The 16897-nt window shown below is 50.4% G+C and overlaps 1 protein-coding gene across 1 annotated transcript in view; it reads left to right on the top strand.

Annotated features, from left to right (window-relative positions):
• The window catches only part of LOC150015679 (coiled-coil domain-containing protein 33-like), a 60313-nt gene extending 44368 nt beyond the window's left edge, over positions 1-15945 (top strand). The window contains exons 7-10 of the mRNA XM_090268307.1: positions 4706-4797; positions 6050-6170; positions 14255-14384; positions 15881-15945. Of these exons, the coding sequence (XP_090124433.1) occupies positions 4706-4797; positions 6050-6170; positions 14255-14384; positions 15881-15945 (408 nt within the window). The remainder of the gene's footprint in view (positions 1-4705; positions 4798-6049; positions 6171-14254; positions 14385-15880) is intronic.
• The last annotated feature ends 952 nt before the right edge of the window (positions 15946-16897 follow it).

Raw genomic sequence — 16897 nt, 5'->3', positions numbered from 1 at the left:
CAGCTCCTGGCAGAGAGACAGAAATGATACCCATAAAAATTTGGAATGCTCCAAATTTATCTTCCTAAAACAGCCCAATTGGCATAGAACTTCTACCACATTAAATTAATACATCAACTAAAGATATATTCTGATTTCATATATGTTGAAAGAGTGGGCTTATATCTAAAAATCAAAGCAATACAGTATTTACAAACTACCTGCTATGTTCCAGGTCCTGGGCTAGATACTATACATGCCGTCTCTAATCCTCAAGACAAGTTGTATTTTGCATGCATAGGACTGGGACCCAGGAGAGAGGAATCCTCCCATCCTGAGTCACAGATCAAGTAAGGATCAGAGTCAAGGATGAGCCCAGGTCATACTGTCTCCCAAACCAGTTCTTTCTGTGCTGTTTCCATATGCTACCTTGGCAGGAGGAAGCCCCAAGAGAGTTGGGGGAGGGGGGGGGCGGTGAGATAATGTGTTCCCTGGAATGCACCCATCTAGCGGGCCTCAGGCCCCTTGTTTTATGGTCTGAACCTCCCAGGCCAGCTCCCCTGCCTGCCCCCTCTTCCCAGGGCTGATTGGTAGAAAGGAGAATTTATTCCCTCATTGCTCGAGTACTTATTAAGCACCCACTGTGTGCCAGGCACTGGGCCAGCGATGAGCAGGAGTACCACTTCCCTCTCCTCCACTGTGCACCCCAGGCCCCTGCAGTGGTTTAGAGTAAAGAACAGTGTGGAGCTGGATTGTTTGGGTTCCTCTCTCCGGTCTTCTGCTTGCTAGCTGTCTATCCATAGGAAGCTGCTTAACCCCCAGGCCTCCATTCCTTGTCAACAAAATTAAGAAAATATACCTTCTAACATGGCCATTTGGAGGATCAAGTGCAATCATGGGCATAAAGCACCTCGCAAGGTGCTCAGCACATAGTAGGGTCTCAGCTCAGGCTAGTCCCCCTCCTCCCTCCCTTCCCCAAGCCCTGATTTCTTTCTTCCTTCCTTCCTTCCTTCCTTTCTTTATTTCTTAATTTTTAAAGGTTTCATTTATTTATTTATTTTTAGAGAGACAGGAAGGGAGGGAGAAAGAGAGTGAGAGAAACATTGATTGGTTGCCCCTCGTATGTGCCCCAACTGGGATCAAATCTGCAACCCAGGCATGTGCCCTGACCGGGAATCAAACTGGACACCTTTCGCTTTGCCCGACGACATCCAACCACCTAAGCCATACCAGTCAGGGCCTGACCTGCTTTCCAAGTGACTCCTCAACCATGATCTTAGGGGCCTGGAACTTTCTTAAGCCCCAAGGAGAGCCCCACACTCAGGGCCTCAGGACAAGGCAGGGAAACAAAGCTCAGAGGGATTAGTGACTGGCCTGGGAGACTCAGCACTTCAGCTGTAGTTCTGGGAGCATCACCCAGGCCTCCCGGCTCTCTTGTCCAGGCCTAGTTATCACATCTTTACAGAGATGTAAAGACCGGCAGGCCATGGTCTTTGTGAGGGTGATGAAATATTCAAATAGACAAGGGAAGATTCATCATATTGATCTTGGAAGGACTCACGGGGACCCTTTAATTATCAGCTCAGCGCCCCAGTGGAGCAATGCCAGCGCTCGTCTGCAGAGAGCTGGATTTATGGCTAGGGTCTGCTCCTTAGTCATGCTCCTTTGTGTGTGTCTTCTTCCCTGACCCAATCCCCAGCCCACCGAGACTGGGAAAGCTGAAGAAGCCACTGCCAAGACCCAACTGTACACAACAGTTGTCTGAAGGGCAGCTTCATTCCCTGTTGCATCGGCTGTAACCACACAGCTCTGGAGGTGCCTGACTGGGACCTTGGGGTGGGGTAGGGCAGGTGGGAAGGGGCCAAGCTTTGACAGGCTCCAGACCTACCCTTGGCCACCTCTGGCTGGCCCGACAGTGTGGGGCAGAGATGTCTGGGGAAGAAATCAAGAAGGGAAAAGCAACCGGGCCTTTCAAAATAGCCAAAGTTGTTTGTGAAAAGCAGCGCTAGGATGGCAGGGCTGACAGAGTTGGAGATGAGGATAATGACGCTTGACATTTTCCAGCATATAGCCCAGTATAACCTTGCCTTCCCTCACTCCGCTCCTCATACTCCATGCAGGGAGTGCTGCAGGGAAGCAGAAGTCTCCCAAAGCCCAATGTCTGTCTGGATCTCATTGTTCACATCTCCTGGCTGTTTCTCTCCTATTCTGCCCCTCCTAGAGTCGTGACCCCTGCCCTAGAGCCTACATCCCCCAAGCGAAAGTTTTAGCGGCACCCTACATTTCTTTGAGTACTGTTTCTAAAGAACTTTGGTTGGTCTTTGAATTAGGTATTTATTCATTCATTCATTCAACAACTACTTATGGAGCCTCCTCCATTAGCCAGGCCAGGGCCAGGTCCTGCTTCCACACATATCCCCACCATTAGAAGTACCCCTAGGCCATTCACAGCCTCAGGAGGACTACTGACGCTCCAGGAAGATATAGTCCAGGGATCTAACCCCTCTCCCTCTCCCCCCAGCCTTCAAACTGCCCAGGACTGACTAATTCAAATCCAGCTATGGCCTGATTATGATCAGGGTGGAGCCAGGAGGGCCCAAGCTTCGGGTTTCCCCTGCCTCAACACGGGTGATCTGATCCTCCCCATCACACTGTGAGCTGGCAGCACAAGAAGCGTTCTTCAGTCCCGTTTCACAGCTGGGGACACAGAGCCCCTAGAGCAGCCTGGTGTGGGAAGGCAGAGCTCCTGACCCACACATCTGCTTCCCCACCTCCATGGATGCCAGCATGTAGCAGACCTGCTCCTCTTCTGTCATGTCCTTTCCTGAGGGTGACCAGTAGCTGCACACAGAACACGGCCTGCAGGGGACCCACTGTGGATCTGCCCCACCCTCACCCTGTAGAATCGGGGCTCCTCTACCCTCCAGTATGCCGCCCACTCCCTTGCCCCAGCATAGATGCCCCCCCCAACCCCCCGCCCCTGTAGGGTCCTGAGGGCAGACCAGAGAGCAGAGCAGAAGAAATGGCTCCTGTTACTCACAGGGCTGCCATGAACAGCTGTGTTGGCGCAGGTGCCTCATTCACACCTGACCACGAGACCAGAACAGTGGTAAATTAGTTCCCCCTCACTGACCCCCTCTTAGCCCTTAGACCTGTTGGTGTCCCTGTGAGCAGCAGAGCCTGACAGCGCTCCAGTGAAATCCCTCAGGCCCAGACCCCACCCCCATCCAAAATTTGAAATACCATCATCAGAGGTTTCATCCTTTGAATTTAGTGAAGGGGTTCAGTCTCCAGAGGCCCCAGTGACAGCTGAAAGGTCCTAGCACTATTTTAAACCTTTACCACCTCACACTTGTTTGGAATTAGCTGGCAGCCAGTTGAGATGGGTCATGGTGGAGGGGCTTAGGAGGGAAGGAGAAAAGGAGAAAAGGGAGAGGGATCCAGAATAGGTTCCTACTCTGAGGCCCTCTCCTCCCATTGACGGTTCAGAGCTAGAAGGACCAGGGAGAGTATGGTCAATGTCTCAGTGTACAGCCTGGGACCCCAAGGCCCAGAGTGGAGCAGGGACTGGCCATGGTGACATAGTGACCTAGACATAGTGAGTGGATGAGCTGGAGTAGACCTGTATTAAGGATCCCCACCCAGCCCCTCCCTGAGGCCACTGCCAGTCTCCTCCTTCTTCCTGCCCCCTACACTCTGTCTCTCTCACCCTGATAAACACAGTCAGCTTCTTTCTCCCTTTTCCTCCTTCGTTAATGGCATTCATTTATTCCACAAACACACAGGAGGCTTCTACTTGGGGCCAGGTGCTTTTGCTAAAAGCTGGATATACAGCAGTCAATGAGGAAGCTATGTCCTGCACCTGTGGAGACTGGGTTCTCGTCTAGAAAATAAACAAGAAGATGAGTAGAATAAACACAAGCTATAATGAGTGCTACAGATGAGGCCATCCAGGGGCTGAGAGAATGGGTGGGCTACTTAGTAAAACTGGTCACAGAAGAGTGGTGACATTTAATCTCTAAAGAAAGAGAAGGAGCTAGCTACTGAGTTGGTCGGGGTAGGGTGGAGGTGAGGATCAACACGTGCAAAGACCCTGAGGCAGAAGCAGGTGGGGATGTTAGAGTGGAACAAAAGAGGGTAGGGCAGAAAGAGGAGATGGGATGCCAGCAGGAGATGTGGGCCGTGCGGAAGACAAGCTAATTTGTGTAGGCTGGGCTCATGATAAGAATTATAACATTCATTTTTTGGGTGGTAGGGTGGGGTGGGGGGTGGTCATCGCAGGGTCCTCAGCAGGGGAATGACACAATCCAAATTATTTTTTAAAAGGTAGTTTTGCCACTGTGTATCAAATTGCCTGGGAAAGCAGATGGGTTGGGGACAGGAATAGAGGCCGGTGAGGGGTCAGAAAAGTAAAAAGAGCCACAGGAATCTCAGTTTGGGGGGTGTTGGGTGAGGATTGAGGGGGAATGGGAGCCCATAGATGGATGAGGGGTGAGGGCCTGGAGCAGGATCAGAAGCTGCCTGGGATGGCAGTAGAGGTATGTGGGACAGATCCCATGTCTTCTCACCTTGCCTGCCCAATGCCTGGCACAGGGCCTGAAGGAGAGCAGACTCTAGGGAGGCAGGAATGATCCCACTGTTGGAAAGATGGCAGGCAGGAGGGCTAACCATGTCTGCAAGAGGGCCCAAAGCCACCTGGGGCTCACCTGCCTCCTCTCTTCCCCAGGTTTTTCTTCGGGGGATCAACGAGCCCCTAGTCAACAACCCCAGCCCCATGGTTGTCATTGCCCGGGTGGTTCCCAACTACAAGGAGTTTAAGTGAGTAGGGTCCAAGTGGTGTGAGCAAGGAGGGAGGGAAGGACAGAGAATGGAGATTGGGGTGGCTAGAAACCTGCCATTCCCATGAGGCCCTTCAAGCCTCCCCACTGGGACTGAGGTCCCAGGAAGCTGCCCACAGTCCCTGGAAAGGGGTAGCTCAGACCTCTCCTGAGAGCAGGCTGGTGGGAACGGCATAACAGAGGAAGAAAGGGGGTCCTCAGTCCTTCCAAAGCCAACTCCCCATCTCATGCCCAGTATACCCACAATCCACCCTCCCACTGGAGTTCAGGGCCAAGGTGGTTTACCAGCTGGTGGTTTTCCCCAAAGGAGGCAGCCTAAGGGTCATCTCAGAATTTCATGACCTTTAGCCCTGCCTAGGGGTCCCCTCCCTTACTCTCCTGAAAGTCACCCTGGCCCCAACCCTGGTTCATCCCTTTCCCCAAAACCTCTTTTTGGGTTTGGGGCACTCACAGTCCTCAGGAGGAGATTCAGCCTAGTTCAGCCACTGGAGACCACACAGTATGGAGAGCTCCCCAGGGAACATATATATATATATATGCCCTCTGGGACAGCACCATCCCCTGGAGCCATCTGCCTCTGTCACTCTGCTGACCGATGGCCCAGGAGTGACTTACCTGCACTGTCTGTGGAGCTCTGACAACCTGTGAGCCCTCCTTGCTGGTCAGAGGAATAAAATTTACTGATGCATTCACTCCCAGCCCTTCTATGAGCTCAGAGAGTCCAGGTGCGTGCATGATCATGCGTGTACACACACACACACACAAACTCTCTCTCTCTCTCTCTCTCTCTCTCTCTCTCTCTCTTTCTCTCTCTCTCTCTCTCTTTGAATCCCACCCTGCCTCCTCCATGCTCCCCAAGCCTAAACTAGGATGCTCACCACAGGGAGGGTCATTCTGGCAAGGTCTTCCGAAGGTGAGGCTGGGATGCAAGGCCTATTTTAAAACCTGGGCAGCTGAGACATTGAGATGTGGCCAAGGCCACAGGAAGTCATGGGAAAGGGAACCTGGGAGCTGCAGCCCATCTCCTAACCAAGATGAGCTTTCCTGAGGCCTGACCAGTGATCAAAAGGACATGGTCCATTATCTGTCCTAGGTAGGCCCCTGCACTTTCCTCTCTCCCATCAATCCAGAGTATACGTGGGCGTCCTTGGCTGCCAGGCTTGGGCACAGCAGCAAGAGGGCTGGACACCTGAAGTGCATGTATTCTTACTCCTGTCTTCTTGCCTCCCCAGGGTCAGTCAGGTGAACCAGGACCCAGCCTCCCTGGGGCTACCCATCACCCCACTCTCCTTCCCTATCCCGTCTGTGATGAACTTTGATGTGCCTCGGGTCACCCAGAATGGGTGCCCTCAGGTATGGCTCCTTCCCTCCTTCATTCTCTCGCTGGCCCAGACCTCTAGCAATTCACCCGCGTGTTCAGTCAGTCACTCAGTCAGGCAGCTGTTCACTGGATCCCACCCTGTGCCCAGGGCTGTGCTGTCTGAGCTGGGGAGAAGGTGCCCAAAGGGAGCTCTCGGTCTGGTGAGAAGGTTAAACAGCAACACAAGATAATGTGTAATTTAACAACAGACAAGGAGGGATTGTCAGAGCTGTAAAAATCAGAGGAGAGAAGACAGGAAAAGACAAATACTGTGATTCCATTCACATGTGGTACCTAAAGTAGGCAAATTCAGAAAGATGGAAAGTCGAAGGATGGTTGCCAGGGACTGAGGAGCAGGGAGGATGGGGAGTTAGTGTTTAATGGTAGTTTCTGTTTGGGAGGGAAAAAGTTTTGGAAATAGATAGTGGTGATGGTTATACAACATTGTGAATGTACTTCATGCCACTGAATTGTATATGTAAAACCAGTTAAAAGGATACATTTTATGTTGTGTATATTTCATCACAAAAAAAATATTTGTTTTAATCAGAGGTGAGAACGATGTGAAGCCTGGGCACCCAGATATAAGACCTGAGATTTTAGTCGGGAGGTTTGGTGCGAACTGAGAACAAGAGCACAGTTGTGGAGGTGGGGGTGAAGGTGGGGCTGGGGAGGGGCCGCTGTGTATGAATATGCCAGGGAAAGGTGTGCAGCGCCCGGCTGGGTCCAGGCAAATGACCAGAGTCATCCTCTCTTATGGTCTGCATTGTAGCGGGAGCTTGCCCTACATGATAGTTCCAGAATTCCTAAGGACCTTAAAGAAGGCAGGGGTGTTTGGGAAATCCTTTCTATTGTCTGCCTATCAATGTTCATGCCTGATATGGCAAATGGAGGATGAAGCACCCCTTTGGACCCCTAAGCTTCATTTAAAGGCAAAGGCGTTTGAAGAAGGCTCAGACACGGACAAGAGTGATGGTGGTGGGGAGGGGTGGAACAAAGGGGCACCCTGGGGACAGAGGTTTCAAACCCAAACCAATCCTTGACCTGATTTCCCCAGAGTCATCTCACACATGGCCCTGCATTTGCCCAGAAAATGATAAACCAATCAGCAGGCAGTCCCAAGGGGCAGGAGGCACTGGTTGCTTTAATGAGCGAGCCCTTCCCCACCCCCAGCCCCCCTCTGGCTGCCTTTGCTGCCTAACTAGTCTGGGTAGGGGAGGTACTACTCAAGAGAGAGACTTGCCCTCAGTGCCTCTTGCATGTGTAGGACTCAAGGCCAGAGGTCCAGCACGGCAGAACACTCACTGAAAGCTGCCCGGTACCATGGCCGTTGGGCCGGCTTGATAGCTCACCAGCAGCAGGCAGAGGTGCTCAGGTGCCAGCAGTGAGAGGTGAGCTTCTGTGCTAAGGTGGGCACAGGGGTAGTGGGTAGAGCCCCACCTGGAAGAGACACTTCTCAGCAGCCCTGGGCTCAGAGCTCACACAAACTCCCACTCCATCCCCTCTCTGAGCCTCAGTCCTCTCTGTGGGGTTGGGCTAGGTAGTTCTCGGACCTGCCTCTCTGACATCTTGAGGTGCTCTGATTTCCCACAGGCTGCCCACCATGCCAAAGCACCGTGGGCAGGGGTCTGAGGCTGGACTCCAGCTCTGTGACTTACTGTGCAACCTTTGGCAAGCTGCTCAATTTCTCCAGACCCACCGATGCCTACCTTATTGGACTTAAAGGGCTAATCTGTGCAAAGTGCCCACCCTAGGGTGGAAGCTAAATGGGTTCCATCCCTTTCAGAGATGCCCCTCCCCTGGTACCAAAAGCCCTGCTCTGGGGCCAGCCTGGCCATTGCCCTTGTCACATGTGGCTACAAGAAACAGGAACCCCACCTCATACGGACTTAAATTCTAAGATTTATTGTCACACATTGCAAGGGTCCCCCACGTAGGATGTTCCCAGAATTGGCTGATGCGTTGGCTCAGCAGTGTCCTCAAGGATTCAGAATCTTTCCAACACCCATGAATTGCCATCTTCAGCTGGCAAATAACTCATGGGCAAAATGTTCCCAGCATTCTATCTAGACATGACCAAGACCAGAGGAAGAGGGCTTTTATGGGGAACTTGAAACCTCCTTTGCAGCCCCTGGCAGACCACCCCTCTCATCTCATTGGCTGGAATTGGATCACATGCATTTCTCTCAGCCATTAACTGAGGGGGATATGGCACCATCTTGCCAGTAGTGAACGCAGGCAGATATGAAGAAGGGGGTCACCTGGCCAAAAGTGCATTCTGTTGACGAGGAGGGAGGAGGGGAATGGTTGAGAGGCAGGTGGCTCTCAGTGTCTGCTCACCCCTCTTGGAACCTGGCAATCAGGGCAAAATATGAGCTCTGATGAGTCTGCTGGACCCAGCACCTTTGAGGGGGGACATTGTCCACTGGGCTGCTCTTATTGGCCTGGCCTCCTGCAGAGCTGAGGCCGAGGTCCTAGCCAGTGGGACACAAGCGGTGGCGAGAGGAGGTGTCTGTGCCCAGTGTCATCTCCTCCTCAGCCCCCACAGCCAGTCTGTACCCAAGCTCTCATGGGCCTTCTTGTACCCCCACAGATCCTGCCCTAGTGCTGGCAATTGCCCAAGCCTCCGCTCAGCCCCTCCCATCCATCTTGTGAGAAGCAGCCACAATAACCCCTTGCCCAGGGCTAGGCTCTTCCCCTGGACTCCTTGTCCCTGTCACACACGGGACAAAGCCCTCACTGTCAGCCAGATACACGGCCTCATTACTTGCAGCCTCCTGGCTCACTGCTCCGCTTCTCACAGGCCTTCTCTAGCCGCACCGGGCGACTGGCCGTTCTCCGCACCTGCGCTGTCCTCTCGCCCCCAGACTCTGCCTCTGCTGTACTCTGAGCCTGGCTTCTTCGCTCCCACAACCCACGACATGCTTAGACCTCTTCATGGATCATAGGGGTGTGTGTCTTATCCCCTTGGAAGACAATGAGCTCCAGAGGGGAGCAGGCTCTGGATCTAGCTCCCCCATATACCCTGCAGTACCCCAGAGGCATCTAGTATGGAGAAGTCTCCAGTCACCATTTGCTGAGTTCAATTGTATTGAACTTTCATAGCAAAATATCTATTGTCTCCTTCAACCTTTACAACAGCTTAGCAAGGCAGGGAGCATAAGACACTGGACAGTGACAAATCTAAGATCTAGAGAGGGAAATGGGCTTACCAAAGCTCACACAGCAAGGCTGGGGTTGAAACGGACCCAGCCCCCAAGCCAAGGCGCCTGAGCACCCCTGAGGCCCCATCAGCTATCGGCAGCTACTCTTCTGGGGACGGCCACCACAAGCCTGAGCACAGCAGGCCGCAGTGGATGTGGGTGTGGCTGTCCTGGGCCCTGGGAAATGGAAGAAGGGACCATGGGCCATGTAATGAAGACTCTGTCCGTCTCCAGGGAAGGCAGGTCTGCCTAGTGGCTAAGGGTCAATAGCTTTGCTGAATGAAGATCACAGCTGAAGATTAATCAAATTCCTTAATTCCACAGCCCATGCCCTTTCCTGTGAGCACTTGTGAACACTGGTTTCCCCTTCACCCCCCCCCCCCCACCAGCACCTTCACCAGGGCCCTGGCATCAGATTCCGAAGGTGCTCTAACCTTGATTCCTTCCTTGATTCCTTGCTCTCCCACTCCACTCTCTGCCCTCTACACACACAAAAGAGACTGATCTCCCCTCCCCAATTCTAGGTCTGAAGGGATCTTTTCTGGGGATGCATCCTGGGAAACGATCCAGGGAATGAGCTGTTTATACTGGGCAGGCAGATACCATTTCTTGCTTTGTAGACTTCATTTAGACACATGAATAGACCAGAGAGGACAGACAGCATCAATTAAATACTCCTCTCCCAGAGTAGAAGCAACAGATAGGGCAGCAGGGGGACTGAGTCACAGGTCCTTTAGTGCCACAGTGTTTGGCAGATGGTCCAGGCTATGTGGATGCCCCTCTGGCACCCAGGAGAATGGGGTGGCTTTGGGGTGGGCATGGTTTAGGGATCAATCCTGAAATGTCACTCCCAAGTACCACAGAACCCAGAAGCAGCTTCTCCGGCCTGGCTTGATGACCAAGTGGCTACAGCCTGCTCTCAGGAACACTCCCATCACCCCAGTCACTGTCCCTGTGTTCAGGCCACCGAAGTGAATATAACCCATCTCCCAAGGGGTAGGGAGGGGCAGACACAGCTGAGCCTCAGGCTGGGCCTTGGAGAGCTGGAGCAGGCACATTAGTGTGACAGGCATCAGGTCCTGCCACCACAGGGGGAGTAGACCCACACTGAGGTTTTGCAATCCTGCATCAATAGCTCCTGGAGCCCATGGTGCATTTGTGCTGACCTTTTGAGTGATGACTGATTCCCGCAAGGGGAATGGGAGGTAGGAGCAGCTGCTGCTGTTGCTGACAGCCCCTGGCTCGGGCAGAGGCAAGACAGCCACTTGGAGAGTCTGCGAAGATGACCGCCAGCCCCTCTCTGGGGTGGGATGTGCAGGACTGCCTGCTGGGGTTATAGGCTGACACCCCAATGTCTCACTTCCCACTTTCCACCTTCTGACCTTTGCAGAAGTTAGACTTCCTCCACCTGTAGTTCCTCATTGTTCCAGGTGTCCTCCACCACGCCATGCTTGGCGCCACCTCCACATTTTTGTAGGGGCTGCTTTCCCACCCAGACCTTCCTCTCTCCGTCGCCCTGCCAATCTTCCTTCAGAGACTTCCTCTGGTTCCTCTTCCCACAGGATGGCTTTTCTGACCGCCTCCAAAAGTCTCAGATAGCCCCTTATTTGGGAGCTATTGATAAGGCTATCTTGTTTCATTGTTTAAATAGTACAGTACTGTACTCGCATGGTGCACCAGCTGCTGGCTTAATGTGTCATCGAGTCCCCTGAAAGTCCGATGAAGAACTGTCATGGCCTCTGCATGGGACTGGGAAACCTGTGTGGGACAGAGAAGGGCTGGTGACGTAGAGATCATGTCTAATTTGGCATCTATTACACCACCAGCCACAGATGTGAACATTGGTGCCACTCCTTTTTTATTTTTTTAAGATTTTATTTATTTACTTTTAGAGAGAGGAGAAGGGAGGGAGAAAGAAAGGGTGAGAAACATCTGCAGGCAAATCAGTTGCCTCTCACTTGCCCCCAACCAGGAACCTGGCCTGTAACCCAGGCATGTGCCCTCACCGGGAATCAAACCAGAGACCCTTTCAGTTTGCAGGACGGTGCTCCACCCATTGAGCCACACTAGTTAGGGCATATTGGTTCAACTCTTTAGGAAAACAGTCTACCCACAATGAATCCAGTGCCTTAAAAGATGTGTTTCCTTTAATTCAGATTTCCATTTGGGGCACTAAGGAAATCATTTGGGATACAGAGATGTGTGTCAAAGAACGTTTAATAGAGTGTTATTATAGGAAAAAATAGAAAGGAAGAAACCAGGGCACTTGAACATGACAGAATATCCAGCTACCAGAGTCCTGGGTAACAAGTATTACTCTGACTGTGGATATGTTTAGGTTTTCAAGTTAAATGAAAAAAGCAGGATGTTAGAATAACAATTAAATACAAAATAAACATAGGAAAAAACTAGTACTGTCTTATGGACAGTTGTCTTTAGTATAGGAACTTAAGGTTTTTTTAAACTTTCTATTTTTTTTTTATTGTTTTTCAATTACAGTTGTCCCATTTTTCCCCCATTGCTCCCTCTCACCCAGCCCACTTCTCCCACAGTCAGTCCCTCCCTCATTGCCCATGTCCATGGGTCATTTATACATGTTCTTTGACTAAACCCTTCCCTTATCTCCCTTCTCTCCCTCCTCCCTCCCCCCTGATAACTGTTATTCTGTTCCTTGTTCAATTTAGTTTGTTTGTTCGTGTTGTTCCTTAGTCTCCTGTATGAGGTGAGATCATATGGTATTTTTCTTTCATTGCCTGGCTTATTTCACTAAGCATAATTCTCTCTAGTTCCACCCATGTTGTCGAGAATGGCAGGAGTTCCTTTTTTCTTTCTGCTGCATAGTATTCCATTGTGTAAATGTACCACGGTTTTTTTATCCACTCATCTACAGATGGGCACGTAGGCTGTTTCCACTATTGTAAACAGTGCTGCTATGAACATAGGGGTGCATACAATCTTTTGAACTGGGGTTTCAGGATTCTTTGGGTATAGTCCTAGCAGTGGAATCTCTGGTTCAAAAGGCAGTTCCATTTTTAGTTTTTTGAGGTAATTCCATACTGTTTTCCATAGTGGCTGCACCAGTCTGCATTCCCACCAACAGTGCAGTAGGGTTCCCGTTTTTCACATCCTCACCAGCACTTGTTTGTTGATTTGTTGATGATGGCCATTCTGATAGGTGTAAAGTGGTATCTCATTGTGGGTTTTTTTTGCATCTCTCTGACGGTTAGTGATGTTGAGCATTCTTTCATGTGTCTATGGACCTTCTGTGTATCCTCCTTGGAGAAATGTTTGTTCAGGTCTTTTGCCCATTTTTTAATTGGGCCGTCTGTCTTCTTGGTGTTGAGATGTGTAAATTCTTTATATATTTTGGAGATCAATCCCTTGTCTGAGGTATCATTGGCAAATATGTTTTCCCATATGGTAGGTTTCCTTTTCATCTTGCTAATGTTTTCTTTTGCTGAGCAGAAACTCTTTAGTTTGATGTAGTCCCATTTATGCTTTCCTTTATTTCCCTTGCCTTAGGAGATGTATCGGTGAAAATATTGCTACGTGGGATATCTGAAATTTTCCTGCTGATGTTTTCCTCTAGGACTTTATGGTGCCACAGCTTACATTTAAGTCTTTGATCCATCTTGAGTTTATTCTGGTGTAGGGTGTAAGTTGGTGGTCTAGTTTCATGTTTTTGAATGTCCCTGTTCAGTTCTCCCAGCATCATTTGTTGAAGAGGCTTTTCTCACTCCATTTTATGTTACTCCCCCTTTGTCAAACCTTAGTTGACCATATAGTCCTGGGTTTATTTCTGGGCTCTCTATTCTGTTCCATTGATCTATATGTCTGTTCTTATGCCAGTACCAGACTGTTTTGATCAGAGTGGCTTGGTAGTATAGTTTGGTATCTGGTACTGTGATTCCTCCTGCTGTGTTCTTCTGTCTCAAGATTGCTTTGGCTATTCGGGGTTTTTTTTTGTCCCCTATAAATTTTTGAAGTATTTGTTCTAGGTCTGTGAAATATATCATCGGTAACCTTTCTATTTTTATGTATTTTCCCAAACTTATTCATTAAGTGTGTGCTGGTTTTATAATTGAAACAAACATTGGTGACACATATACAAGGTCTGTCCAGAAGGTGTCCAGCCATGTAATATAAAAAATAGAGACACTTATTGAAGAAGATACAAGATACAGGAAACATCATACATAGGACAATAACGCCTCAGTCCCTTTCAACGAAGGCACCTTAGGCCCTCACACAATTCTCCCAATTGCCATCAGCTGCCCCGTTGTACTTCCCTGAATCTCATCAACAGTCTGAAATCTCTTCCCTTTCAACAGTGATTTTAGTTTTGAGAAAAGCCAGAAGTCATAGGGCACCAAGTCTGGGCTGTAGCGGGGCTAAGTCACCTGGGTAATTTGATGTTTCACAAAAAGCTCTGCATGAGACATGATGTATGAGTGGGCACATTGTCATGATGAAGCTGCCCGTCACCAGCTGCCCATAGCTGCATTCTGAATCATCCAAATAGTTTCCACAGAAGAACGTTCAAGCTTAATGCAAATTTCGATGCAGATTCATTGCTCTACTTGCTCACTCATTTTTAATGCAACAGCCACACAGTACACATGCTCACTCAATGGTGTCTACAGCCCCTACTGACTAGTACAGTGAAGTCATCATTGTTCACACATACGCATTCCAGTCCACTCTCCTTGGCTGCCAGGTTACATCAATGCCACGCAAACTGTTCTCATTATATTAACAATGGCTGGACTTTTTCCAGACAGATCTCGTAGACATGCAAACAACCTAATATCCAGACATCTCTTATTTTGGGAGAAGCTAAGGCCCTACCATCTGCTCTCACCTTCTCCTTTCAGCTGTCCAAGCCTGGGGAACACCAAGAGCTGCCCCTGTGGAATCAGTCCTTCCTCTTCCAAGGCCGAGACGGAGCCACCAGCTTCTCAGATGACACCACCCTGGTGCTAGAGTTCTACTCCCCTACTTCAAGTAAGTGCCCCTGGTGCCACACCAGGGTAGCCATGCATCAGAACAGGCATGAAAGGATTTTTAGTCCATCCTGCCTCTGCCTCCTGCGGGGCTGTGTTCCGGGGCAATCTCCCAGCGCACACGGAAGGCAGAGCAGTGCCAGGCTGGCTTCCTTGTCCACATGGCAGCTCAGGGGCATGGGCCCTATTTCTATACTGGCTCCACGTGTTTTTATTTTGCACCCCCACCCCTCCCCATGCACTATCAGTAATGTGGGGGGGGGGTGGAGCCTTCAGGGCAAACATCCTAGGGGGTGAGGAAGAGAGAGATTCAGAAAACAGCTGATCCATAGTCTTCAGTCCGTGTTGTGAGACTGAAGCCCTCAAAGAACAGGGACAAGGAAATGCCATATAAATACCCAGAGACATGAATGTGGTTAGAGCTGGCCTTAAACTCAGGAAGCCCTGAAGAGCAGAGAAGAAGAAAGATATCCATGCAGGCCAACGCAGGGGGAGGGTGGTGAAGGATGTGAGAATTATGTGTTGGGTACCAAAGGATGGGGCCCAGGTGGGGCCTCAGAAGCTGGGATCTGAGAAGCCTGGGGTGGAGACTTTGGTGGGAGCCCCAGCTGATCCTGCAACCCCTGCCACCCCCACACTGAAAGCTGGTGAGTCATGGACCCTCTCAGCAAGCCCCTGGGTGTCTCCGTGTTGCCACTGAAGAGCCGTTTGTACCACAAGATGCTGACAGGGAAAGGCCTGAATGGGTTACGAATAAAGAGGCTCCCCATCACTGTGAGTCCCCCACCCTGGGCAGATCCACCCTGCTCCTCCTTGCCTCATGAACACAGGCAAATCTGGCCTTTCCAGCAGCTTCCAGCAGCTCACCCCCCAACATGGAAGCTGACCACTGTCAGGTGTGAGGAGTTTCCCAATACCAAAAGTCAGTCTTACTTGTGGGCTTGTGATGAAATTGCCCCAGAGCAACTTGAGGAGAAGCACAGGGACTCCCCATGGGATAGAAGCAAGAGCTCAGGCCTCTAACCAACCAGACCTGAGTTGAAACTCTGACTTGCCCTAGTCCTCACTGTAGAAGCTGGGGCAAGTTACTTGCCGTCTCTGAACCTCAGAATGCCCATCTCTAAAATGGAAACATGCTTGTGAAGAATCACTCTGTTTAACAAGAATCAAGAGCCCAAACTCAAGAGCCAGACTGTCTGGTTCAAATTACCATTCCCCCACTTACCAGCTTACAGGACTGTGGGAAAATTACTTATAGTCTCAGTGCCTCAGTTTTCTTGTCTGTAAAATGGGCTCATGGTAATAGTAATTTTTCATAGTTTTGATGTAAGGTTTATTTGGGAAATACATTAAAGCACTTAGAACAGAAAGTTCCCAGGAAGAATTAATACATTGTTATCATCATTGTCTACTTCTGCGCCACCTTTTTCACTAAAATACTTCTGGTCATGTGATCCTAATAGACTTCCACAAATGGGTGCTTCCCCACTCTGCCAGGAGGCAAGTCGGAAGCTGCCATTCAGGTCTCCAGTGGAGTTGAGAAGGGTGTGCAGAGGTGGTGAGGGTGAGTAAGAAAAGAGCCCAGCTTCTGCCTCCCTGCACCCTCTGGGCATATCTCTCAGCAGGCACTTGTTGAGTAATCCGGAAATCCAGAACATGGGTGGAGCAGAGGCAGAAGCTGACCCAGATGGCTTGGTCTGACTGTGTCATTCTTCCTTCCAGGACACCAAGCTGAAAGCCATAACTGGCGAGGCCCCCACAGATCTCTCCTTTCAGCTGCTTTCCTCAAAGGTAAGACTGAAGGTCAGGTGAAGGTCAGGGCCTGAAAGCCATGTGTCACCTCCTGTAGCCCCTCCAAGTGTTCCAACCTCTTTCACAGTTTCTGTCTTTGTTCAGGGCTGGGGTTAGGGGCTTCAGGGAAGAGGGAAATGATGCTTTGGATGGAAGTGTCTGAAGGTGATTTGAGGCTCCAGAAAACCAGAGAGAAATCTTAGGTTAGAAAGAGGAGAGTTGGCGTAAAGGGCCATCCAGACCTGCTCATCAGCCTCTGACGCGGTCTCAGCCAAGCCTGTCTCCTTGGGATCAAGGGTCCACAGGGTGAACTAGGATATCAGCTCCTATTGCGGTATAACAAAGTATCACAGACTTAGCAGCTGAAAACAACGGATGAGCTCACCCATGTATGAGCTCACACTTCAGGAGCAGGCAGTCCTACAAGCATGGCTGAAGTCAGGACATTAGAAGGGCTGCGCCCCTTCCTGGATGCTATGGCAGGCCTGAGTTTCCAGGCTCATTCAGGTCATCATCAATCCAGGCCCTGGCTGTTGTGGGACTGAGGTCTGTGTTCCTTGCTGGCTGTCAGCACCGGGCCTCCCTCAGCTCCTGAAGGCTGCCCACATTCTTTCTCACAACGGCCTCCTCCATCTTCAAGCCAGCGGCATGTTAAATCCCCCTCACATCTCACAGTTCTGATTTCCTCTTCTGACTGTAGCCAGAGAAAATGCTCTGCCTTTT

The sequence above is a fragment of the Furipterus horrens genome, unplaced genomic scaffold (assembly GCF_987537825.1).
Source record: "Furipterus horrens unplaced genomic scaffold, mFurHor1.1.pri manual_scaffold_3, whole genome shotgun sequence".
In the NCBI taxonomy this organism is placed as follows: domain Eukaryota; kingdom Metazoa; phylum Chordata; class Mammalia; order Chiroptera; family Furipteridae; genus Furipterus; species Furipterus horrens.
This window is presented reverse-complemented; position numbering and strand designations above follow the sequence as displayed.